The sequence below is a fragment of the Neoarius graeffei genome, chromosome 18 (genome assembly GCF_027579695.1).
Source record: "Neoarius graeffei isolate fNeoGra1 chromosome 18, fNeoGra1.pri, whole genome shotgun sequence".
Taxonomy (NCBI): Eukaryota; Metazoa; Chordata; class Actinopteri; order Siluriformes; family Ariidae; genus Neoarius; species Neoarius graeffei.
The window spans coordinates 22,910,020-22,937,514 of record NC_083586.1 but is presented as its reverse complement, the minus strand read 5'-3'; the positions used below and the strand labels follow the sequence as shown (position 1 = coordinate 22,937,514).

The 27,495-nt window shown below is 41.4% G+C and overlaps 1 protein-coding gene across 3 annotated transcripts in view; it reads left to right on the top strand.

The window, feature by feature from the left end:
- The first annotated feature begins 677 nt into the window (after nt 1-677).
- Nucleotides 678-27,495, top strand: part of palb2 (partner and localizer of BRCA2) — a 39,073-nt gene continuing 12,255 nt past the window's right edge. The window contains exons 1-10 of one of the 3 annotated variants that reach the window (XM_060898560.1): nt 678-815; nt 1,089-1,131; nt 3,426-3,485; nt 3,926-4,079; nt 6,778-7,776; nt 9,748-11,105; nt 11,324-11,479; nt 14,886-14,968; nt 23,720-23,881; nt 23,956-24,072. In XM_060898560.1, coding sequence (XP_060754543.1) covers nt 1,093-1,131; nt 3,426-3,485; nt 3,926-4,079; nt 6,778-7,776; nt 9,748-11,105; nt 11,324-11,479; nt 14,886-14,968; nt 23,720-23,881; nt 23,956-24,072 — 3,128 coding nt within the window. In that variant the 5' untranslated portion in view covers nt 678-815; nt 1,089-1,092. Of the gene's footprint in view, nt 1,132-3,425; nt 3,486-3,925; nt 4,080-6,777; nt 7,777-9,747; nt 11,106-11,323; nt 11,480-14,885; nt 14,969-23,719; nt 23,882-23,955; nt 24,073-27,495 lie in introns of all 3 variants that reach the window. The other 2 variants (XM_060898559.1, XM_060898561.1) reach the window with 2 other exon arrangements.

Sequence of the window (27,495 nt, the reverse complement as noted above, 5' to 3'; positions counted from 1 at the left end):
AGGTTAACTGGTGACTCTAAATTGAGCGTAGGTGTGAATGTGAGTGTGAATGGTTGTCTGTGTCTATGTGTCAGCCCTGTGATGACCTGGCGACTTGTCCAGGGTGTACCCCGCCTTTCGCCCGTAGTCAGCTGGGATAGGCTCCAGCTTGCCTGCGACCCTGTAGAACAAGATAAAGCAGCTAGAGATAATGAGATGAGATGAATTTAATACATTTATTTGTATAAATGTATATATTGTCTGCTACTGAGATGCTATAACTCAATAAAAAGATTTTTGATTGAAACTTATTTAATTAATTTGTTGTTTTACCAATAACTGCAAACACATCAAATATAAAAGAAAATACAAAATGAAGAGAAATCCCTCATGCCTCAGGAATATATTATTATTATTATGGCACACAATGGAGATCAGACTGAGAAATAAATCTGTTCACCAAATCAGACATTATACATCGAACATGAAAATCGTTCCATTAAATTAAATTAAAAAGATTTAAGTTAAACGACATCAAGGAGCGTAATATATATATACACATCTAAAATATTTTTGTTATAAAATAGCGACTCACACTAGAGTTAAACGAGTAAACAAAAAACAACCTTGTTAGCAACATTTTTTCCCACACATCTCAAAGGCTAGTTATCGATTACTTTTGCCTGCTATCTCCAGGAGCGGGAACTTTGTCATGGCTGGCTGTGAAGACGTTTATCGACTTCACAGATTTACAATAAGATTCTTAACTGAACAATAACATAATTTTTATCCAACATGTAATCATTCTGCTTCGGTAGTACAACTATTTCAGCCCGGTATTTGCCTGTTTTTCTTTCGCGCTACGCTTTAAAACCTACCCTTAGCTGTTAGCTAGCTAGTAAAACTTTAGTGCCTCAGCTATGGTGGAATCCTAAATAGCGCCGTGTTCCCTTTGTAAGTGCCCTACATAGGATATGACGTGCTAGTGTTTAGGGTGCTGCGTAGGGCACTACATGTCTAACAGGGTGTTGATTTGGGACGTAGCTCAAAAGGAAAGTCATATCAGTTACACAGTTTTCCCCCTTAAATTAATTTTATGTCCATTACAGCAGAATGTCAGAGGAAAATTTAACGAGCCAAGATAAAGAAGAAGTAAGTGTTTGAAAATTTGTAATAAGCTAATTTTCCTCTCTCTTTTTTTTTGCCTGAAGGTTCTGAGAGGTAGTGGTGAGTCATTTGCGAATGAATCGGTTCTTTGAGTCGGCTCTCTCAGGTGAATTCTGAGAGTCGACTAGGAATTGATGAAAATAGAGTAAGATATCATGAAACATCATCAGCCATAATTAGACAAAAATCTATAAGTATGATATATAAATAGTTAAAACAACGCCAACTTTGTACGATTTAGAGAAAAGAAATATGAGTTGTAAGAGTCGGCTCTTATTGTTGATCTGAACCAGACTGTCTGACTCACTAGCTGTTTACATGCAGCCTAATAATCTGTTAATAATCCAACTTCAATTTATGTTAAATAAATTCATTAGAAAAAAAGTTTTAATAAAACCATATGTGAGATATATTGGCACATCCTCATGGCCAAAGCCCTGAAGGGTGCCATTGATTGTGACAAGTTGTTTTTTGGTACATTTATGCATACAGTGGGGCAAAAAAGTATTTAGTCAGTCACCAATTGTGCAAGTTCTCCCACTTAAAAAGATGAGAGAGGCCTGTAATTTTCATCATAGGTATATTTCAACTATGAGAGACAAAATGAGAAAAAAAATCCAGAAAATCACATTGTCTGATTTTTAAAGAATTTATTTGCAAATTATGGTGGAAAATAAGTATTTGGTCAATAACAAAAGTTCATCTCAATACTTTGTTATATACCCTTTGTTGGCAATGACAGAGGTCAAACATTTTCTGTAAGTCTTCACAAGTTTTTCACACACTGTTGCTGGTATTTTGGCCCATTCCTCCATGCAGATCTCCTCTAGAGCAGTGATGTTTTGGGGCTGTCGCTGGGCAACACGGACTTTCAACTCCCTCCAAAGATTTTCTATGGGGTTGAGATCTGGAGACTGGCTAGGCCACTCCAGGACCTTGAAATGCTTCTTACGAAGCCACTCCTTCGTTGCCCGGGCGGTGTGTTTGGGATCACTGTCATGCTGAAAGACCCAGCCACGTTTCATCTTCAATGCCCTTGCTGATGGAAGGAGGTTTTCACTCAAAATCTCACGATACATGGCCCCATTCATTTTTTCCTTTACATGGATCAGTCGTCCTGGTCCCTTTGCAGAAAAACAGCCCCAAAGCATGATGTTTCCACCCCCATGCTTCACAGTAGGTATGGTGTTCTTTGGATGCAACTCAGCATTCTTTCTCCTCCAAACACAAAAAGTTGAGTTTTTACCAAAAAGTTCTATTTTGGTTTCATCTGACCATATGACATTCTCCCAATCCTCTTCTGGATCATCCAAATGCTCTCTAGCAAACTTCAGATGGGCCTGGGCATGTACTGGCTTAAGCAGGGGGACACATCTGGCACTGCAGGATTTGAGTCCCTGGAGGCGTAGTGTGTTACTGATGGTAGCCTTTGTTACTTTGGTCCCAGCTCTCTGCAGGTCATTCACTAGGTCCCCCTGTGTGGTTCTGGGATTTTTGCTCACCGTTCTTGTGATCATTTTGACCCCACGGGGTGAGATCTTGCGTGGAGCCCCAGATCGAGGAAGATTATCAGTGGTCTTGTACGTCTTCCATTTTCTTATAATTGCTCCCACAGTTGATTTCTTCACACCCAGCTGCTTACCTATTGCAGATTCAGTCTTCCCAGCCTGGTGCAGGCCTACAATTTTGTTTCTGGTGTCCTTTGACAGCTCTTTGGTCTTGGCCATAGTGGAGTTTGGAGTGTGACTGTTTGAGGTTGTGGACAGGTGTCTTTTATACTGATAACGAGTTCAAACAGGTGCCATTAATACAGGTAACGAGTGGAGGACAGAGGAGCCTCTTAAAGAAGAAGTTACAGGTCTGTGAGAGCCAGAAATCTTGCTTGTTTGTAGGTGACCAAATACTTATTTTACCGAGGAATTTACCAATTAATTCATTAAAAATCAGACAATGTGATTTCCTGGATTCTTTCCCCCCATTCTGTCTCTCATAGTTGAAGTGTACCTATGATGAAAATTACAGGCTTCTCTCATCTTTTTAAGTGGGAGAACTTGCACAATTGGTGGCTGACTAAATACTTTTTTGCCCCACTGTAAATATATAATATCATGTTATGGCCGGGGGTTTGGGATAACTAATTGATGTACAGAATAAAAATTAAAAAACAATTGAAAAGTAATATTACGGTAAATGGCCTGGTCAGTGTTTTGTATACAAATGTATTGACTCATCCCTGGCTTCAGTGCACGTTATTGATTATTGATTATATTTTCTTACAGCTAAAGAGGCGACTGGTGCTGCTGCAGAAAGAGTATGAGAGAACGGCACAGAGATTACAGGCACGTGTAGTGATGTGGAACTGCATTACATAAAAATAAATCCTCATGATTGTCCGGTCATCAGGTCGATGCACTGTTTATTAATAGAACATGTAAACAAAAAAGAACTTAAACATGTATGATGTTTAACTTGTAAAATAATTCTTTACTGTTCTTAATGAGCCACATGATGACATTGAGTACACACACTCATCTGATTAATTTTGCTGAGAACTGGATATTTGAAAAGATGACCAAGATGAGTTTTCTTTTGTTGTGTGTATGAGTGAGTGTGTTGGCCTGGGATGGACGGGTATTTCGTCCCGGGTGTATTCCTGCCTTACACTCAGTGTTCCCGGGATTGACTCAGGTTTGAGCCTGACCAGGATGAAGTGCTTACTGAAGATGTTTTAAGCCACATGTATACCGATGTGTAACTTTGTGTTGTGTTTACGTGTTAGCGTGCTGAGCGGAGGGAGGCGGTGCGTAAGCATGTCCAGAACACAATCTCAGAGCAAAACCAGCTGCTGCACATCAACGTGCCATCCGTATTGGAACAAAGCTCCTCTTCTTCCCCGGAGCAGTTTTCTAACCAGAATGTTCCTTCAGACACAAGTAAGCGTCCTCAGTCAACTTGTTTTAAATGTAATGAATCATTACAGAAAAGCTCTCTCTCTCTCTGTCTGTCTCTCTCTCTTTGTCTCTCTCCGTGTCTCTCTCCATGTCTGTCTCTCACTCACTCACTCACTCACTCACTCACTCACTCTCTCGCTCGCTCACTCTCTGTCTCTCTCTCTGTGTCTGTCTCTCTTTGTCCCTCTCTCTCTGTCTCTCTTTCTCACGCATTCACTCTGTATCTCTCTCTGTGTGTCTGTCTCTCTCTCTGTCTCTCTCTCTGTCTTTTTCTCGCTCACTCACTGTCTCTCTCTCTGTCTGTCTCTTTCTCTGTCTCTGTCTGTCTCTTTCTCTGTGTGTCTGTCTCTTTCTCTGTGTCTCTGTCTGTCTGTCTCACTCACTGTCTCTGTGTCGCTCATTCTTTGTCTGTCTGTCTCTCTTTGTGTGTCTCTCTCTCTGTGCCTGGCTCTCTGTCTGTTTCTGTGTGTGTGTGTCTCTCTCTCTCTCTCTCTGTGTCACTCACTCACTCGCTCACTCTGTGTCTCTCTCACACTCTCTGTCCCTCTCTCACTCACACTCTGTCCCTCTCTCACTTACACTCTGTCTGTCTCTCGCTGTCTGTCTTTCTGTCTGTCTTTCTGTCTCTCTGTCCCTGTCTCTCTCTCTCTGTCCCTGTCTCACTCACACACACACTCTGTCCCTCTCTCACTCTGTCTCTCTCTCTCTCTCCCCACCACACGTTAGACGTTTTGAAAGAAGGAATTTAATGTTCACTGAGGTAAGCTATTTATCTTGATGAGTTCTTAATTAATGATGAATCTGAATTTTTGTACTGACTCAAGAAGTCTGAGAATTTAATTTCACAATGCTGAAATAATCTTTAAATTATTGAGCTGAAGTGAAAATGCACAGGCTGTGTGTTCATCTCTGAGCGATGCTTCCTGTATAAACACTCCAACAGAATGAGTTCAGGCTTCTGTAAGATAAAATGATAAAGTTTACATTTTGGTAGTTAAAGAAAAACAAAAGTGGACTCGGTTTATTAAATACTCTAATAATCTCTAGGACAAAAAAATCGCCATCTGACGCTATAGAGGGATTTCACTGACGTCACCCGAAACCGGAAGTAAACAGACCCTGCGCCATTTTGGAAGACCAACAAACTCGTGATTAGGGGGAAATAACGGCAGCGGTATGTGAACCCACGAGAATAAAGTGGAGTGGCAAACGACTTAAACAAACAAATCTGAGCTGTTTTATTTATGATTTATTGGCCCAACAGTAGACTTGAAAGAAACCTGTGTGAGACTTGGCAAAAAACTGTGGATATAATGGATAAGTCTGTGCATGATCTGCGGACACTTTGAGGTAAGCAAACGCAAGAAATTCAGATTTAAAACATGCTAAATTGGCCCCAAGTTGATAACTGTATGAGGAGCAAGCCTCCCAGACTTCTACAATTTAATAATAATAATTTAGGATGGTTTGGGGCTTGCTCTCCCTCCTATTATATAAATAAAGCATAGTTGTTGTGTAGGCATATATCATAAATACATATGTATAATTTGGATAAATTAACCTAAATTATGGATACCTTAATAGTAACAAAAAGTATTAAATTTTCAACTGAAAAGATATATTATTAAAAGATATCAACAAGATTACCTTGGCCATAACTATGTGTAGGTTATTCTTAATAACAGCTGTAATATCACGAACCAAGCCGCTAACAACATAATTGTAAGCCTGTAGCCCTTTGTAGGCTTTCAAGTCATCAGCAGTGTAGGCACTGGGTGTAAACAACAAATAGTTTACAATGTCTGGGGAGCAAACAGATGGCAGAATTGGTGTCCGGTCCTCCTTATGTTTCCATTCTCCCTTGCCGCGAGTCTTATCATATGGGTCAAACCCATCAATCACAGCCAGTTTCTCCACATACCGTGCCCTTTCTGCAGCTGGTAATGTACTCACATAACCAGAATTATCATCCATCGTGTCACTTTACTCTCACTCGTACTTTGTTTTATATTGTGAGTGCATGTACTTGATCTTCCAATATGGCGTCTAACAAAATCTCGCGGCGCGGTGACGTCATGCGGTAGCCCTCTATACGTAAGGAATAACACGCTCGGGGTGTGTCTTTGTCGGAAAATAATCAACAAAGCAGAGTCACTGTTAACACCCTGAAGCTGATTGATTGCTTTCCAAAGTGTTGGCCATGATTGCATCTTATTTTTTGTATTGGTTAAAAAACAAGCCAGTGTACTTTTTATCCGTGAATAGTCACTGTGAGTCCTGAAGATGTCGGAAAACATCTCTGTTACAAAGCACTAACACTAGAGACTCCTTCCATAAACGTTCATAATTAAATAAACGTCGTCTTATTCAACACCAGAATACTTTTCTGTACTTTTTTTGTAATCGTTTATCAGGATCTGCACCCAAAGCTAATTTATTAGTCGATATTTTATTAATATTTAATGATTCACGTCTGTGTTTATTATCCGAGTGGTTTGTTTATCATAAATATGATATGTTAATTTTTTTGGAGCCTGAGCTTTCTTCTTATCTTTTTTTTCCTGCAGCTAAGATAAATCCAGAAATCTGTTTCTGTATATATTTTATTAATGATTCATATTTGATGATGATGGCTACTTGTATGTGTGTTGGTCCCCCCCCCCCCCCCCCCCCCCCCCAGCTAAGGTCCGTTTCCATCTTCCTGATGCCTCTCCGTTTTCCACTCTGACATGTAAACGAAGCCCGTCTCGAACTCACCGTCTCCGTTCCAAGCGCAGCCGTCTGCGTCTGCAGATCAGGGAGAGACTGTCTGATACTGAAGAGAGTCAAGAAAAGACAGAGGAGAGGTGGAGGGAAGAGCGAGGAGAGACGGAGAGCGAGCGTGAATGGACCGGTGAGGAGAAGGACGTGGAGAGAGGATGGACTGAAGAGGAGAAGACAGAACTGTTGAAGGGTGGATTGCAGAAAAATGAAGACAGTTTGACACCAGTAAATCTCCAATCAGCATCAAAGAGTTCCTCTGTCAGCCAATCACCTCTAACGAAGCTGTTAGGAGTTAATGACCCTCCTGCTGACCAATCAGCTCTCAGAAATTCCCCATCAACCTCCTACCATTCCAAGTCCAGTGATCATTCCAACTCATCCAATGAAACTTCAAGTCAGTCCTGCGCCGAGACTGTTAACGATGCAGAGAAAAGTCCAGGAAGCGTAGGTTTCTTGACTTCCTGCACCTTAATCGAAGGCTTGCCGTTTCCTGTCGAGTATTACGTTCGTACCACCAGGCGAATGGCGTCGGCTCACAGGTCTGTGGATCTGAACGCTGTAATCCAGAGCCAGCTCTCAAACGGGCGGGGCAGACGACGGTCAAGCAGAGGTCACGTTACCTCACAACCCTCGTCTGAAAAACCTCCGGGAAAAAGCAGATGTAAAAAAACAGGTCCGCGAGGACACAGGAGAGCAGCCGAATCCTATTCATCTGTTCAGTCCGAGTCCCTCCTCCAATCTCCGTCTTCCCTTCCCGAGCCAATCCCGTCACCCAAACTGCCCTCAGGCCCCGCCCCGGATTCTCAGCTTCACCTCAGATGTGAGCTCTCACCAGATTCGGAGGTGTATCCGGTTTGCAGGAAGAAGCGTAGACGGGCTGGCGTGTCTCGTTCTCAGATTCCTGCAAGAATTCACGGTAACTTGGTTATAAATCTTTTTTTAAACCATTCAAATACCGTATCACGATAGCCGAAAATGTTTCTGCGATACACAACACGTATCATGACCTTTAGGTTTGATGAGAAACAAAATGGACGTTACTTTTTTATTATTATTATTTATTTATTTTTTAAAAATGTACTAAAAACACAACGTTATCGTCTAATATAATTAATTTAAATTTTGAAAAGGAGGAGGAATAAAGAAAAAAAAACATCGAAGACTTTAAGGATACAATAAAAAAATGTATTTATATCAAATCAGTTCATAATTATGAAAATATTTATATATGGGGAAAAAAATCATATTTCAGAAAGTCTGTAATGATAAAATTGATCCTGAGATTGATGTTAGATGATCGTCAAGGCTGGGCAATATGGTGATATGATATCCAGGGATGTGATTTTTCCGCGAATTCGCTGAATTCTGCTTTTTTCACCTCAAAATTTGAAAAAAAATTTTTTTTCCGATTTTTCGCTCAAAAATCCGCATTCATATCCTATTCGTTCCAACTTTCAGTAATTCCGTCATTGAGATGAAACGAGGTACGTGATTGGCCCATCGCTCTGTAACAACCAATGAACGCGCTTGTTAGATAGCTGTACGTAAGCTCGCTTCAAACAAACAGTTGAAAGATGGCAGCCTCCGTGATCGAGCGTAAAGATGCAAATCGAGTTAAAGAAATCGACAGAATAGTGAAAAACAAGTTCCGCTGGGAATGGTTGGAGAAAGAGGTTGCTACAGACGTTGGACATAAGACTGTGAGACATTTGTTCAGTGATTTCGTTCTTTGGGGGGAGGGCAGAGGTCTCTGGCTGTCAAGTTTGGGGATGCTGGGACCTCCCCTGCCCGAGCTACGAGCGTGCAAAGTCGGGCTGGAGCCCGGGATAGAAACGAAACCTAAGCGGAGCGCCGCGGCTCGCCTCGCCTTGAGGCGAATTACGTCCCGAGGCGCGAGGCTAGCGCGCCCTGCCCATGCTGGTTCTTTGGGGGGAGGGCAGAGGACTCTGGCTGTCAAGTTTGGCGATGCTGGGACCTCCCCTGCCCGAGCTACGAGCATGCAAAGTCGGGCTGGAGCCCGGGATAGAAACGAAACCTAAGTGAGTGAACACAGTAGTTTTGAATATCCTTAAGTGAGTGAACACTGGGGTTCTGAATATCCTTAAGTGAGTGAACACTGTGGAGTTATGATTATCCTTTGGTGAGTGAACACTATAGAGTTATGTATATGAAGTTGACATTGCTAGAGTAGAAACTGCAGAAAAAAAGTGACTGATCTGCTGGAACTGGACATGGATGCTCGCATCTTTTTTCTTTGAGAGTTCCTGAAGACTTGTGGATGAATTCTTATGTTGCATCATGTTTGTTTGAAAAGGCACATTTAGGTATGTTCAACTTCGACAGTAATTGAAAGTATAAATTTTGTTTTTCCTTATACAATTTTCTATTTATTCTAATGCAGATGATTTAATTTAGAATGACCTTTTTAGGTTTCATGTTTTGGCTTTTTGTCAGTTAAGAATCATTGAATTTGCTATAGGGGCTCAGAGTTGCATGTTGACCATTAAATTGGCTTGAATTTGTTAATCATGACAAGTTTTTTCTTGTGTGTTTGCTTGACATTTTAGTACAATTTTTAAGTCAGAAAACCCCAGAACCCAGGAGCTTCGGGGGGCTTCGTCCCACCAGGGCGCTGCCCTGGACCAGCTGGGGGCCTGTGGCCCCCAGACCCCCGGCTAAAATTTTCAGATAATTTCACCAGCCCCAAATCACATCCCTGGATATCGTTATTGTGATAAATTATGCCACAATTCACTTTTGTTTAAAGTTTTGCTTCTCCTATTCAGTGCTAATTTATTTTTTATCATCCATTGCGAAATCATGTTTCCACGTCATTTATGTTGCTAACGTGTGTGTAAATTAGTGTCTGCATGTTCTTCATTTCCAGATTCCTCACATCTTCTGCTTTCATTAACGTCTCTCACTCAGGCTCTGAGAGCGAAGGATTTCCGAATCCTCAGTGGTCTGCTAACGGTATTCGACGTACAGGATTTTCACCTACCGGACGACGAGTTTGGCCAGCTGAAGCTGGAGCGGCTTTGCTCATCCTCTTCTAACGCTGGATTATTCGCGTACAACGCGTGCTTCAGAAAGATTGGGAGTATATCTGCAGGTGGACAGGTAGAAAATGAGAAGGTTGTTCTGGACCCATCACCACACTGTGCTTCTTCAAAAAGTAGGCTTCCTTTGGCGTTCACCGAGGCGGAGAACGCCGACCAATCAGAGCGTGAGCTCACGAGCCAAGCTCTCGATAAGACGCAAGAAGATCTTTTACAGAGCTCGATCACAAACCAAGCAGAAGGGCACCTCAACAGAGGAGGTGAAAAACCAACACAGCAAATCAAGCCAAATGATCCTCACACACTCTCAGCTAACAGGAGGTTAATGCTCGACCTGAGCATGTCCTTGACCTCACACACCCAGAACGATCACAATCCTCCACTCATCTCATTGGGTCACACCCCTAACCCTTCCTCAGAGCTCACGCCTTCACTCTCGTCTCCTGATCAGGATGTCGCCTCGAAACAATCCGATGTGGAAGTGAATAACAGAACGCCGGAAAAGGCAAATGAAGAAATCGCCAACGTTTCAGTAAGCTCGAAAGTTCATATACAGAGTCGTGATGCGTCTGAGCATACTTACAGCAGGAGTTATAGTTCTCATGTTTCTAAAATGGAGGCTGAGCCGGCGAACAAGGTCTTGATAAACGCTGAAGTGGAGAGACAAGGTTGTGATGCTTCTGGTGAAAAAAGTCCAATGCTGGGGAACATCAGCACACGGGGAAAAACCGCAGAAATTCCCAAACTGACAAACGAAGTCCTGATTTGCTCAGAAACGGAGAGCCAGCATCATGCCACTTGTGCGCTTTCCCAAAATCAGTGCCCTTATTCCCAAACTGGCCTGCCTCTTTCTCAGAATAACCTCGCTCTTTCTCCAAATGGCCACCTAAAGGAGCCTGTGTTGAAAACGAAGACTCCAGATACCGATGACCTTTACACAATCTCTGAGCTGCATTTTTCTTCCCAAACGCCAACAACTAAAACGTCACCATGTGAAGATATTGACAACGTGTTGCACAACGAGACCTCAGCACTTCCTGTTGCCTCCGCCAATCAGAGCGAAGAGAGCGATGTTACTTTATCTTTAAATTTAGTTAAAACCAGTCAAACACGCACTCAAGATTCCCAGAAACAACATGTGGAACTCCTTTCCTGTGGATCTCTCCAGAAAACTCATACACTCAAGGTAATAATGGCTTTACTGGGGTCTTTTTTTTTTTTAAACTAGCGGTTGAAGGTTAAAGGAAACTCCACCCATGATTATTTTCCTAATTTAGTGCACACCCTTGTGTTTTATTCCTTACAGGTAACCCTGGTATATCATGTACATGTCCAGACAATGTAGTGCGTACGTTGTGAAACGTCAGCTGTGTAAAAGTTATGTGTATTTGTCTCCTTCTTCAGGCACTGGATGGAGGGTGTGTGCTGGATGTGTGTTTGGTGCGATGGCAGTCTGATGACTGGTGTGTGTGTGTGGCCGGAGAGTGGAGTGTGTGTGTTTGGAAACAGAAAGCTGGAGCTCAGCAGTGGAATCTTCTGTACACTTGGACCTTTACACAAGTAAACACACACACACACACGTGCCTTGGATCACTGATTTACCGATTTGTGTAATAAGAAAATATTTCTAATTCAAGTTCAAGTCAACTTTATTGTCAATAATGCCATATGTGCAGGACATACAGAGAATTGAAATTGCGTTTCCCTCTTATCCGCAGTGCAAACAGTAATAAACGTGAAATATAAAATATAGGTACAAGATATAAACTTGAAAAAGGAAAAAAGGGGGGAGGGGAAAAAATGGGGGGGTTTACACACACAAGCTAAAGCTATCTAAGGTAGAGGTCTGCGCGGGACAGAATTTTCAGTCCCGCCCGCGCCCGCATTGTGCAGTCCCGCTCCTGCCCGCTCCCGCAAAGAATTATGATTTTCAGTCCCGCTCCCGCCCGCGCCTGCCATATTTTGTCCCGCTCCCGCCCTCAAATCTCGCATGATGCAGACATTCGCGTTATTTCTCACGAAAGTTCTTGTCATTGGCTTGGGGAATTAAACATGCTGAGCTTAGCTGAGCTCTCCACTGACCGATCCTTCATTTATTCTAAGTTTATTGTTTAGACTCTGACATTCTGCTGACACATTCCAAGTTGAGCGTTGCACGCGCTCATGATTGACAGCTCTCGCTTTGATTGACAGCTCTCGCTTTGCGCACTCGCACTCCCACTTCCGAGTCTGTGGCGTTATGATTCCAACCGCGATTTCATTCTCCTCTCATATGAAGTGCTGCGCAACCACAACCAGCTCCTCAGATTATACACTGTCTATTTCTAGCTTTAAATTGAACAATCTGTGCGATACACAGTCCTTTTTAATACTAGTTAATACTTTTTAATACTTTTTAATACTTAGGACTAATACTCTTGACTTTTTAATGGTAAATGTACCTCTTTTTAAAGCAGCACTTCTGAAGCACTGTGAGCTTCACTAGAGGAGCTCTGCTCTTCTGCCATGATCGGAGATTTCAAACACGGAAGAGCGGAAAGGAATCGGAAACGTACGCGAGATTAGACCACATCCGCAAATTTAGGCATCTTAAAATGTTTTTATTAATGCCAGATAAAATATCCAGCACAAATTATATACGATAGACATAAATTAATAATTATACATTTTATTTTAAACACGTTTTTAGTTAGCGGGACTGCAGCTTATCACCTCTCCCGCCCGCTCCCGCATTGTGCACTCCCCCTCCCGCCCGCGCCCGCAATGAGCTTTCAAAATTTGTCCCGCGCCGCACTGCTTTGCGTCGGGTCCCGCGGGAGTGCAGGGCTCTAATCTAAGGCTACATCCACACGACAACGGCAACGAGATTTTTTTTTTTTTAAATATCGTGTCCACATGGGCAACGGATCAGTAAAATATCAGGTTCATATGGCAACGCAACGCTTGCTGAAAACGATGCAATACACATGCCACACCTCTACGTGCGCTGTAAGACGGTCCCATCGGAGACACCAGAACAATAGAAGAAGTAGACGCATGCGCATAAACCCCTTCTTCTGTAGCATCAGCCACATAAAGTTTTGATTATTAATCAGTAGCGTAAAACGAAAGATGCGGAAAGAGGAATGAACGGGGGTAGATGGAGAGAGAGAGGAATGAATGGGGGTAGATGGAAGCCGGTATGCCGACATTCTGATATCCTCCAGAATTCTTTAATGGTCCGGAATAAATTGAATGCTACACGTTGATGGATTACTTTGTTCTTCTACGCCCTTTTTGAGGAATGTATTGTCGGACTTAAACCAACATCTGAAGAGGTGAGATCGCTCCTTTTTTTTTTTTTTCCTATTTTTGCTGGCGGGATTGTTTTTGTTTTTGGAAAGCAGTGAAAATATTTTGTAAGCGCGTTTCATGAACCAAGTTATAGGATTTGTTGACAACTCGCATCGAGTTCGTTACACTTCTACCCGGCGTGAAGCACTGACAGTCATGTGGTTGTGACGTCATCGTAAACAAATCCGTTCTACTCATCCAGACGACTTCGCAACGGCGCCGTTGCCAGATTTTTCCACTCTGGAACCCGTTCTCAAAAGATTTCGTTTTGGGGCACCCAAAACGCCGGTGCCATGTGGACGCCAGGCCGAAACGATAAACAATTTTATCAGATTCACCTGAATCCGTTGCCGTGTGGACAGGGCCTAAGAAAAGACAAGACAGTGGCAATCCAGAAAGTGCAAATGTGGCAGTGTGAACAGAATTAACGGTATAAATCTAAATGTGACGAATGACGATATAAACAGAATGAGCAATGTAAACGGGAACAGCAGTCTGACATTATAGTAATTATCAGGATAACAGGGATGAGAATTTTCCGCCGATCGGCAGATTTCCGACTTTTTCAGACCAAAATGATCGTTTTTGAGCGTGTGCGCGCAACATTAAGGTCTGCATCACGCATCTTAGAATGTGCGCTCGCGAGGGAGACTGTGTGCTTGTTCATGTAGCGCATGCCAGACAAAGAGCATCCTGATTGGGTTACTCAGCAAAATAAGCCAATCAGCTTTCAGTGTGGGCGGGCTTTTATCTCTTTTCTCGAGGACCGGAGTTTTCAGCTGAGTCAGCGCAGCCTACAGGATCGGCATGGCAGAGAGAGCACGCGCGCGCCCCAAAAAACCAAAGTACAAAACCCACTTCAGCTCAGATTACACAAAAGAATCTCCCTGTCTAATAATAATCTCCCTGTCCAATAATAATATCCCTGTCCAATAATAATATCCCTGTCTAATAATAATATCCCTGTCTAATAATCTCCCTGTCTAATAATAATATCCCTGTCTAATAATCTCCCTGTCCAATAATAATATCCCTGTCCAATAATAATATCCCTGTCTAATAATAATATCCCTGTCTAATAATAATATCCCTGTCTAATAATCTCCCTGTCCAATAATAATCTCCCTGTCCAATAATAATATCCCTGTCCAATAATAATATCCCTGTCCAATAATAATATCCCTGTCTAATAATCTCCCTGTCTAATAATAATATCCCTGTCTAATAATAATATCCCTGTCTAATAATAATATCCCTGTCTAATAATAAAGAAAATAAATAAAAAAATAGCCAAAAATCATTAGCCCCTGGAACCCCTGGGCCCCGCCCTGTTTTTTTCAGACTTTTTAAATATTTTTCATTCTCATCCCTGGTATAAATATAAATAAATAAATGGCAGTATGAGCAGAATTTTCAGTGTAAGTATAAATATGGCAGATATGACAGTATAAACAGTGTAGCAGTGAAGTCTATCAAAGATTAAAGATGTATAAAGTGTAAACAGTGTTGTAAACAGTTTTTATATAGTGCAATTAACTATTAAAAAAAAAAAAGGGCAGTTTTCAATTGGATATAAAGCAACATTTTGTGGAGAAAAATCCACACTCTTATCTCTGAATGTGTTTCTTTGCAGTCAGTGATCTCCCTTCAGGGGATTCCGGACTCTTCTGCTCTGCTGTGTGTGTGTTTGGGGAGGCTGGAGATCACAGAGGCAAGGTAGCGCGCACACACACATTATGGTCAAAAAATAAATTTTCTAATTTTACTATTTTTTTTGCATTTACCGAACACTCAATGTTTCTTTTGTCGTGTTTAATAAGAATAAAGATCGCATCTTGCTTTATCTGGCCTCCGCTGTGGAACATTTTTTTGATTACAATTCAAATGCTTTTGTAAAATTGATTTGCATATAAAATAACTCCATCATGAAGAATTAAAGCCCCTCCTTCACAGATGAGTGAAAATATTGAATAAATTTCCTCTTTTTGATTGCTTGGGTTAAAAATGCCAAGTTATGATGACTGAATTGATTATTCACTTAAATATGAATAATATGATGCAGTTTGGGTATTTGATATGGCGGAATAGGACACAACGGAAAAATCAAGAACACACCGGAAAGATGAGAATAACGGCGGCGGTAAAAGAACAGCGACTGTACCGGCTGAAGGTCGCGCGGGTCTCTGCTGCGGCGCGCGAGCAACGGGACATCACTACCGCACCGGACGGAGCGCGAGGCGGGGGCGGGGCAAAATGACTGGCCGTAGATTCTATCAAAAGTTCGATCTAAATTGACCATGGTTACAAAATATCGGCCAAAAATACGCAAACACTACGAAATCTGAAAGTAAGATGAAAAAGAAACATTCTATTGCCTTATACTGCAAGACTAAAACAAAACAAAACTGTCAAAACTCACCTTTTCAGCGATAACGTCCGAACAGATCACTCGTGTAACAGAAAGACCGCAAATGGAAGCGCGATCAACTTCTAACTGTTGGAGTGGAAAATTCCATTCTACACATGCAGATTGTTAATGTGTGTCCTTCCCCGCACACAAATAACACGCTACGGTAAAAAATAGACCACAACTCATTTTATAGCTCAGAAATTCATACAAGACCAGCTACCATCGTTACATATTCTGTAAGAAACATATTCTATACCGAACTTTCAGCTTTCGTTTTAAAAAACAAAATCGCAGATTTATAACTAAATGTTTAAACGGCTTAGTGATTTTAAGTTCCTACTTTTGGTGAGGTCGTGACCTTGACCCTGAAGCTTTCCGTTTAGATCAAAACACACGATCGTATTGGTTTTGGGTCTGCGGGAAACGGAGTTACGACGGTGATCAAATATTCTGCATGATGTTTTATTACGGTTATGATTATTCTGTGAGCGCATCAATCCTTAGGTGGATAAAGTTACAACTTAAAATACAATTAGTGATAACTGTAGACTTTTCAGTGGACTCCAACCTTTTTAAGGGAATGCGATGTAGTCGGCCATTTATCATGTCCCAGATCAAGCCGACATTTTTCCACAAATTTGCAGAATTTTTGCCAAATTCTGAATAGAGTATTCACATCAAAGATTTAGTTTTATCTGTATTATTTCTTTCATCATTTTATTTCAAATTCAAACCAACATCACCATTCAAAACCCTATAGTTTATTGACTGTGAGTATATTTAGTGGGGGATCCCCACAGTACCCAGTTTCTGAGACAGACCCATATATATGGGCCGCACACCCCTACAGAGAGACATGTGCACAGACAGACAGGTATGTATGCAGAGAGACAGAAATATACAGACATGCACATACACACACACACACACACACACACAGTCAGATGCATGCAGACAGAAGCGCGCACACATTTTGTATGCACAAATAAAGAGATGCATTCAGACAGACAGACTTGTATGTTGACTAGGGATGTTAACCGATGACCGTTTGACCGGTGGTTGACTGAATCAACGTCAACCGGTTAATTTTTTTTTGGTTGTCGGTTTAAAAAAAAAAATCAATCGTTTTGAAGCTGCCAATTTTGGAGCGGAGAACCTGGAATTCTGTGTTGTAAACGCTTGGGGCATGCCATGCGGTGTAAGGACGACAGCTGACAAATCAGAAACACCCATTCAATCATGTCCCGCCCTCCCGCCCCAGTTAAAGACAGCTGACAAATCAGAAACACCCATTCAGTCATGTCCCGCCCTCCCGCTGCCACTCGGCGAAAGAAAAGTGTAGACACAGGCTTTTTAGCTTACAAATTACTATTCTGTTTTTTTTTTTTAATTATTATTAGAAGGCACATGGAGTTTAGTCCTGCCTTGGCCAGTGCATTCTGAGAGTATGTTTCGGTCTGTAGCCAACAATGCATGTTATTGCAGATCACATCTCTCCACACAAACTAAAGGCGCAGATGCCGACTTTTTCACGGCTGAATCGCGCAGATCCGATTTTTTTTTGGGGGGGGGGCGTTGGAGTGTCTGAATAATTTCATCAGAGTAAATTCTGTATTAAAATTACTAAATAAGCAAATGCTGTTCCAGTCCATGAAACATAGGAATTATGAGAAGAAAACAGTAAATCAGAAAGCTGCGCACATTTGCGCAGCTTCCGCGAAAATGTTTGCGTCCCTGAAACTCGTAGGTTAACCGACTTTAATCGGCTAATGAGGCTCAGTGGTCGGTCAAGATTTTTTTTAGTTTTCGCCATCCCTAATGTTGACAGACATATCTTCACACAGACAGACAGGTGCATACAGAAAGAGGCAAAAAGATTCTCTTACCCCCCCCCCCCCCCCATTTAGTACAAATATCCATCATCAACTGTATGTTGTTAATTATCAAAATTTAATGAACATTTACTCACAATTGAATTATTATAGTTGATCGTAATTATTAGCTCATCCGGCCGACAGGTGATGAGCTCACACCGCGTGGTGTCCGGCAACGTCCACATTTCACGAAAATCGCTTCTTCTCTCTCAGTACTTCACCGATTTTTATTCATTTTGGCAGGAAGGTCAGTCTGCCTGGGGTGCATATAGCTTCCACCCAAATTTGCACAATTGTCATGAATAATGAAGATATGGAGTAATCAGTCCCTAATGAGCAGTTTCCACACACATCGCTTCTTCTCCCTCAACTTTTCACCGATTTTGATTCCTTCTGGCATGAAGCTAGGGGTACCTAGGGTGCATATAACTTCTACCCAGATTTGCTTAATTACATTTATTAATGAAGTTATGGACTAATTAAGCCTTAATGAGCAGTTCAACAAAAATCCTCGCCGTTTTGGATTCTTTCCGGCAAATAGGTAGGTATTCCTAGAGTGTATATATAGCTTCTACACAGATTTATTATAATTATTAACAAAGTTAGGGACTAATTAATCCCTAACAAGCGATTTTCATACAAAAGCAATCCAGCAGATTGGAGGTGCTCCGACAACAGGAGGAACCTACTCACTACTGTACCAAGACAACGCCTCTTTCATGTCGTGTGGTCCGTACGTCTGACCTACTCCCCAACACGCCTGTTGCAGGCTACTGAAAATGTGTGGCTTGTTCAACTGGCAACACTTGCTATACATTATTATTACATGTAGTCATTACTGAATATATAGTGCCTTGAAAAAGTATTCATACCCCTTGAACTTTTTCACATTTTTCCACCTTACAACCACGAGCTTAAAAGTTTTTTATTGAGATTTTATGTGATAGCCCAACACAGAGTAGCACATAATTGTGAAGTGAAACGAAAATGATAAATGGTCTTCAAAATTTTAAACAAATAAAAATCTGAAAAATGTGGTGTGCATTAGTATTCAGCCCCCATCCTCTGATACCTCTAAATACAATCCAGTGCAATCAGTTGCCTTCAGAAGTCATCTAATTAGTTAATAGAGTCCTACTGTGTGTAATTTACTCTCAGCATAAATACACTTGTTCTGTGAAGGCTTCAGTGGTTTGTTAGAGAACACTGAAGAACAAACAGCATCATGAAGACCAAAGAACTCACCAGACAGGTCAGGGATAAAGTTCTGGAGAAGTTTAAAGCAGGGTTAGGTTATAAAAAAATATCCCAAGCTCTGAACATCTCAAGAAGCACTGTTCAATCCATCATTCAAAAATGGAAAAAGTATGGCACAACTGCAAACCCACCAAGACACGGCCGTCCACCTAAACTGACAGAGCGAGCAAGGAGAGCACTGGTCAGAGAAGCAGCCAAGAGGCCCATGATCACTCTGGAGGAGCTGCAGAAATCCACAGCTCAGGTGGGAGAATCTGTGCACAGGACAACTATAAGTCATACACTCCACAAATCTGGCCTTTTTGGAAGAGTGGCAAGAAGAAAGCCATTGTTGAAAGACAGGCATAAGAAGCCATGTAGGGGACACAGCAAACATGTGGAAGAAGGTGCTTTGGTCAGATGAGACCAAAGTTGAACTTTTTGGCCTAAATGCAGAGCGCTATGTGTGGCGGAAAACTAACACTGCTCTTCACCTTGCACACACCATCCCCACTGTGAAACATGGTGGTGGCAGCATCATGCTGTGGAGATGCTTTTCTTCAGCAGGGACAGGGAAGCTGGTCAGAGTTGATGGGAAGATGGATGGAGCTAAATACAGAGCAATCCTGGAAGAAAACCTGTTGGAGGCTGCAAAAGACTTGAGACTGGGAAGGAGATTCACCTTCCAGCAAGACAATGACCCTAAACATACAGCCAGAGCTACAATGGAATGGTTTAGATCAAAGAATATTTGTGTGTTGGAATGGCCCAGTCAAAGTCCAGACCTAAATCCCATTGAGCATCTGTGGCAAGACTTGAAAATTGCTGTTCACAGACGCTCTCCATCCAATCTGGCTGAGCTTGAGCTATTTTGCAAAGAAGAATGGGCAAAAATTTCAGTGTCTAGATGTGCGAAGCTGGTAGAGACATACCACAGAAGACTTGCAGCTGTAATTGCAGCAAAAGGTGGCTCTACAAAGTATTGACGCAGGGGGGCTGAATACTAATGCACATCACATTTTTCAGATTTTTATTTGTTTAAAATTTTGAAGACCATTTATCATTTTCATTTCACTTCACAATTATGTGCTGCTCTGTGTTGGTCTACCACATAAAATCTCAATAAAAAACTTTTAAGTTCGTGGTTGTAAGGTGGAAAAATGTGAAAAAGTTCAAGGGGTATGAATACTTTTTCAAGGCACTGTAGAGTACACTGATGATGATGTGCATCAGTGCACATCATTCTCAGGAGGGATTGTGTTTTGGTTGAGTCCCACTTGAGCGTGCGGGGTTGGGGCCCTCTCGTAAATCCTCATTGTCATCATCAAGTACAAATTGCAAAGAAAAAAATATTGGTTGATGTTCGGCAATGACGTTAATGACATGATAGTTGCCAGAGTAAGATACAACATGCACATGTAATGTATTGACAGTATTTACAAGGCATCGTCATGTCTCCCCTCATCCTGATAAGGCTAGTAGACGGATCGATCTAAAGTGGGCTACCTTGCACACTTCCACTCTAAACCGGTCCACCTTGAATTATTGTCTGTATTTGTGGATCTAATTGAGATTATTTTTTTTCGCGGTCCAGTTTCCATCAAATCCTGCGCTCTGATTGGCTGGCGAGCAGGTCCGTATCCCACGATACGGACCCCAGTTACGGACCTCTGGCGACTCACTCGTTCACAACAACAAACAACATCGTAGCAATTTTTGTCAACATTTATTTTCACATTTCTCAGTAGAATAGCATTAATTTTACAGCATGGATAGCGATAATGACAGTGTTCACAGCGAAAGCGAGTTTTACTACCCTGCGGAAGAAGAAATAAAAGAAAACATTTCAGGAGCAAGCTAAAAACCTGTAACTATTGCTAACGCCGAGCAAAAACATGGCTGAATCCTGAATGACTCAATTTTGTATAAATAGGGGACTACATAGGCGGCAAAATGTAGTTTTTTTTCCTGCCATGGAAGTGCACTTGTATACCGAGGAGGAAGCAATTTGCATTACAGCCGTGAATGAGGATTCAAAATGGCGGCTCGGCTCGGTTTTCCCTTTCGGGCGCTCTCGTTTTCTGTTAGAATTTGGTAAAGAAAAAAATAAATATATTATTTACCAGCTTAAGGTCGGTCCGTATGGTGAAATACCGTGACCTCGGCCTTAAATACTACTACTTAAATACTACTTTCAAGACCTTGGTCACGGTATTTCATGATATGGACCTCCCAGCTGGTAAATAACATACATATGTAGTATCTTAAGGCACAGACACAATCTTGTGTGGAATAAAAATAATAATAACTGTTATTTGTGACTACTTAAGTGAAGGGGGACTGACTAACAATGAGAAATAACATCAGAAATGCAATACCATAGCCCAGAAAATGGTTGGCATAAGTTATTTGCAGCTTGCTGAGTGTTTTATCTCTTCTCTCCCTTTCAGAACAACAGTTTTCTTCAAATAATCCTGATTTCTGAAGCCAAACTATTTTTTTTTCCAAATGAACTCTTAATTCATCAGCATAATAAGCAGTCTGTTTGTACCAGATCTGATTATTGGCGTAGTGTACGAAGTCGAGTAATAACCATCTTCATTTCTCACCTCAGGGTGGTTCTTGGGATCTCAACAGTTTCTAACAACCTTACGAACAAATATAGCTCAGAATTTCAGCTGTTCATGATACTCCATCACTACCATAGTGTTTACGGTTTAGCCATGGTTATCAATATTACTGACTGATTGCTGAGTCATCATGTGGGAGGTACTGACATACAGATTATCATAATGGCAAGAAAAAGTTCTCGTGTAGACTTCTGAAAGTTCACTGCTGTGTAAACGCTGGGTTGTGACTGAGCTCCAGAAATCTCTGAAGCAGAACTATCAACTAGGTGTGGATAAGAACAGTGGAGGGCAGCTGCAGTTTAAAATGCAGTACTGAGTCTGTATATAACGCTACTACAGTGACCTTTTGTGCCAACTACTACCAGACTATACCCTTTGGATATATAGGGATATTTTGGTGCAAATTCATGGACAAGACTGATGTCAGAAATTGTAAAAATATTTGAGCTGGACTGATTGAGAGTAGAACTGTGCAAGCTGGCCCACTTTAGATCGTTCCTTCTGGACTAGACAGGGCCAGAGTGAGCTACGCTGTCATTGACGGTCTTGTTTGGTTAATAAATTGAAATCACAGACTTAAAATTTTTAGAGTTAGTTTAATATTATTGGGGGGGGGTTAAACATATACAGTTGTACTTGAAAGTTTGTGAACCCTTTAGAATTTTCTACATTTCTGCATAAATATGACGTAAAACATCATCAGATTTTCACACAAGTCCTGAAAGTAGATAAAGAGAACCCAGTTAAACAAATGAGACAAAAATATTACACTTGGTCATTTATTTATTGAGGAAAATGATCCAATATGACATATCTGTGCGTGGCAAAAGTATGTGAACCTCTAGGATTTGCAGGTAATTTGAAGGTGAAATTAGAGTCAGGTGTTTTCAATCAATGGGATGACAATCAGGTGTGAGTGGGCACCCTGTTTTATTTAAAGAACAGGGATCTATCAAAGTCTGATCTTCACAACACATGTTTGTGGAAGTGTATCATGGCACGAACAAAGGAGATTTCTGAGGACCTCAGAAAAAGCGTTGTTGATGCTCATCAGGCTGGAAAAGGTTACAAAACCATCTCTAAAGAGTTTGGACTCCACCAATCCACAGCCAGGCAGATTGTGTACAAATGGAGGAAATTCAAGACCATTGTTATCCTCCCCAGAAATGGTTGACCAACAAAGATCACTCCAAGAGCAAGGCGTGTAATAGTCAGTGAGGTCACAAAGGACCCCAGGGTAACTTTTAAGCAACTGAAGGCCTCTCTCACATGAGTCCACCATCAGGAGAACATTGAACAACAATGGTGTGCATGGCAGGGTTGCAAGGAGAAAGCCACATTGCTGCTCGTCTACAGTTTGCTAAAGATCATGTGGACAAGCCAGAAGGCTATTGGAAAAACATTTTGCGGACGAATGAGACCAAAATAGAACTTTTTGGTTTCAATAACCGTTAGAAACGTTATGTTTGGAGAAAGGAAAACGCTGCATTCCAGCATAAGAACCTTATCCCATCTGTGAAACATGGTGGTGGTAGTATCATGGTTTGGGCCTGTTTTGCTGCATCTGGGCCAGGACGGCTTGCCATCATTGATAGAGCAATGAATTCTGAATTATACCAGCAAATTCTAAAGGAAAATGTCAGGACATCTGTCCATGAACTGAATCTCAAGAGAAGATGGGTCATGCAGCAAGACAATGTCGTTCTACCAAAGAATGGTTAAAGAAGAATAAAGTTAATGTTTTGGAATGGCCAAGTCAAAGTCCTGACCTTAATCCAATGGAAATGTTGTGGAAGGACCTGAAGTGAGCAGTTCATGTGAGGAAACCCACCAACATCCCAGAGTTGAAGCTGTTCTGTACGGAGGAATGGGCTAAAATTCCTCCAAGCCGGTGTGCAGGACATATTTCTGCAGAAATATAGAAGATTTTAAAGGGTTCACAAACTTTCAAGCACCACTGTATGCCTGGCCAAAAATATTTGATTGGGCTGCCTTTTTCTTTAATTACGGTGCACATTCGTTGTGGCATTGTTTCACAGCGATAATGCCAGGATTCATTGGGCTCAAATAGTGAAAGAGTGGTTCAGGGAGCATGAGGAATCATTTTCACACATGAATTAACCACCACAGTGTCCTGACCTTAACCTCACTGAAAGTCTTTGGGATGCTGGAGCAGATTTTATAGAGCGATTCGATTCTCCCGTCATCAATACAGGATCTCAAAGAAAAATTAATGCAACTCTGGATGGAAATAAATATTGTGACCTTGTCAGAGCAATGCTGCAGTGTGAGTGTCTCTGTGTGTGTGTTGATGTAGGATACTGTACTGCCCCAGTACAGACAGTGAGTTCTCTCAGGCTGAGCTGTATAAAGGAGCTCTGCAGGCAGTACTCGCTGTCTCTGATCACAGGGTGACGTGTTGCTCTGCTCCGGGACCTCAGCAAAACATCCAGGTGTTTACACTCACTCGGGATGGCAGGTAATCACACGCACGCACGCACACACACACAAAACACATGCACACGCGCGTACACACCTGTTTCCTCTTTGCAGGATCACAGAAACTGTGCCCCTGGTCTCCACTTATCAGACCATTCAGACCCTGGTGGTGGTGGAGAGGGAAAAAGACGCTCTGATTGGTTGGACCGAACACAAGAGTCTCCTCATATGGTGAGAAATTCTGCTTCTGATTCCAGTCCTGTCTATTCACTGAACCTGAACTCGAACTGACGTCTTATTTCTGATAACAACACCCAATAAATTCTATACATAGTTTTCACTGACGTCACGGCATTCCGGGGAACACCCTCCAGCCGCCATCTTGTGGGTCAAACAAAACGGACCATCGCCATTACCGGCTACGTTATCTCGGACGAATTTATGAAGTTATATAGTCAGTTTTCTAAAATAAAGATCAATGTCGGCAAAATCAAGCAAACGGAAGTATATAGATACATTAGACGACATCTCACGACAACGGTATGCAGCCAAACTGGCCTTGATTGGGGGAATTGACCCCTACGAAGTGGACAAAGATGCATTTTCAAGTGACTATGCAGGGCTGCCATCCATATCGTACCCTGATATTGTGAACTATTTCGTGAATAGTAAAAGCGCCTACACACGTGACGACCTCAAAGCATACAAGTCGCTGGAGTCATACAATTATTTTGTCTGTGGCTGTGTCCGCGAAGTCCACCATATAAAAACAAGTGACAGTCGTGTCCTAATTACAGCCAAGGTATGTACACATTGGAATTTTAGAGCTCTGAACACTGCATATAAATGTGTGTGTGTATAATATCGAGTTGATTTAAGACAAATTTTACATCCATTAGTGGTATTACAGTACCATGTCAGTGTACAATGTAAACGTACACTCAGCGGTTCCAGTTAGGCATTCTCCAGAGATTGTTTACACGATGTTTTGGTTTCCAAAAACAAACTTAAACACGATTGATTGTTTATTTAAACAACTTACCACTTATAAAATGATCGGAGCAGACTTTGCTGTGTTTGGAAGGCTGATAATCCTTGCGGTTGATTCTCGCAAGCCATAGATTTCTCCTTTGTATTCTGAGTTTCTTCGTTTGCTCGCCTTCGTGCTCCCGTACAGTGGGAATTCCATAAAAGCTCCACTTGACGTCATCATCTGACCTATTACGACAGCCGTGAATGCAACAGGTGTGCACCATTGCTAGCTTTAAATAGCCTGCTTGGGTTCTTTTGAAGACTTTGTACTCGCGCGTTACAATGTGTGCTCAGTGACCCGTACGGTAAGCTTGACCCACAAGATGGCCGCCACTAGGGAATCCCCGACTCTGTGACGTCATGTGCAAACTATGTATAGCTAAAACTTTCGTAGTTTAATATTCTACAGATGATCAAATCGAATAACTGAGTAATCTGATCAAATCAAAATGCCAATATCGTCTTTCAAAACCGTTTCTTCCCAGAAATGCTGAAACGTACTGTCTGTAAAAATAAATGCAAAATCAGAATGCATATCTGACAGCTAGAGCTGGGCGATATGGCCTAAAAAAAATCTTCGATTTTTCAATTTTCAATTGTAATCTATTTTTTTATTTTTATTTTTTTCAAAACAAGTTTTACCTTTAATTTGGTTTCACTTAAATTTCCTCTTTGGGGTTAAAGTGCAACCAGAAACCAAAAAAAAAACAAAAAACAAGCTTGTAGATGAGAGAACATCACGATAGCATCTGTGACTGCCTTCCACCGTGCCCCATTCTTATCATCAGGCACACAGTTCGAAAATGTGTCCGGGACGGTTGCTTGCTTTACTTTGGATGGTGCGCTCGTGTTGCGGCTGTGTTCATTCCGCTGGGAGCAGCACTTCTACCACTCCGCTGCATGCTTCTGTTTAAGAGGTTGGAATAAATTCGTCATGCTGCTTCCTTTGGAAGCAACCGTTTTCAAACGAACCTTACAACGAGGACTTGTTTGGTCTGCGTCCGACGCCGCAAAACCGAACCAATTTCACATCACAGAGGAAGTTACTCCTTTCTTGGGCACAAGTTGCGGCTTTCCCTCAATCGCTGCCATGTTGTTTGTGTGTGTCTACAGAGATGCCTACTAGTATGGATTGGCTGTATTTTGTACGGAAAAGTTACGTAAATACGATGTTATGGCAAACATTGTTATTCTGTACGGAATTATTATAAAGTCTTAAAAAATTCCAGTGAGTTGTTTTTAAATGTCCAAGCGACTTTTTCAATCCATGCGCGATTCACGGCCATTTATTTTTACGACAACCACACATGCTGTGTGTGACATGCGCAGATTCCGCACATTTGCTCGCGCTATTTTCGATACGGTAGAATGGCCGTGCATTACACCCAGTCAAAAGGGCAATGGATACGCGCACTGCAAACTGTGTAGAACTGACATTAACATCACTCATGGTGGTCGCGATGACTGCACGCGGCATGTCAACTCCAAAAAAAAACCATATGGAGTATGCTGAAATGGCGAGTCAGGCGGAAAGTAAATCTGGGGGTATCCAGCAGTTTTTTACGAAATCTGTGGATGAAAAGACACGGAACGTGACACGTGCTGAAGCGGTGATGGTTGACCTGTGCTTGGAGTTGAACTTGCCGATTAGTGCCATGAAATGTGAGTTAAACTTATTCAGTTTCTTTTTACATGTCTGATTTTTATTCACTGAAATATCAAACAAATATCAAACACTTCTTTAATTCAAAGTCTTTTCAGTGTTGCAAGTGCAAATGTACATGTAGTATGATCAAAAACAGAATTTTATGATTAGTGCTGTTGGGATTGTGGCAAAAAAATTGATCATTCCACTGTTTTAAATACAATTATAAATGTCATTTTATTCAGTGTCTCTCTTCTGAAGCATTATGCTGAAGTATTTATATATTGGGACATTAAGACAACAATGTCGGACTCTCTTTGGCATGAAATAAGAATTTTTTTTTAAATTTTATTAGAATCTGTTAACAGGTAGAACATTTTGCCAGGCAATATAATATAATACTTTTGAGGAGTTACATTCAGTACCAATGATTGGTAGTCAACCGTAATGTCTGCAAACAGGGAACACTATTGTATTTATAAAAATGTGATATATTGTATGCTCTAGAAATTTGTTGAGTGGAAATTCAGTTGAGATGGCTGCTCGCGTTTTGTTTATTCAATTCACACAAAACAGTTCTTTTTAATAATTTAAATGTTAAACATATTGGTATATACAACTCTTTGTAATGGAAATGTGCATAAATTAATGTTACTGAAAGTCATTCCAAAATACTGAAAAATGTTTTCAAGAATACTGAAATTCAAAATTTGGGGTAGGCATCTCTGGTGTCTATGGCAAGCGCGCAGGAGGAGGGCTATTGTGTCAGTGCCCGATCCGTTCTGCACATGCGCAGAGGGGAGCGTCGGTGGCGCAAGTTAAAGCTGAGAGAAAACCGATTTTCATAAAAACACATCGTCCTTAACTGTAAATTCAAATTAATCGATAAAATGATTTATCGCCCAGCTCTACTGACAGCTATTTTGTCACTGCTATAACAAGTTGAGTGTTTGAAATACACTCTGTAATACATCAGT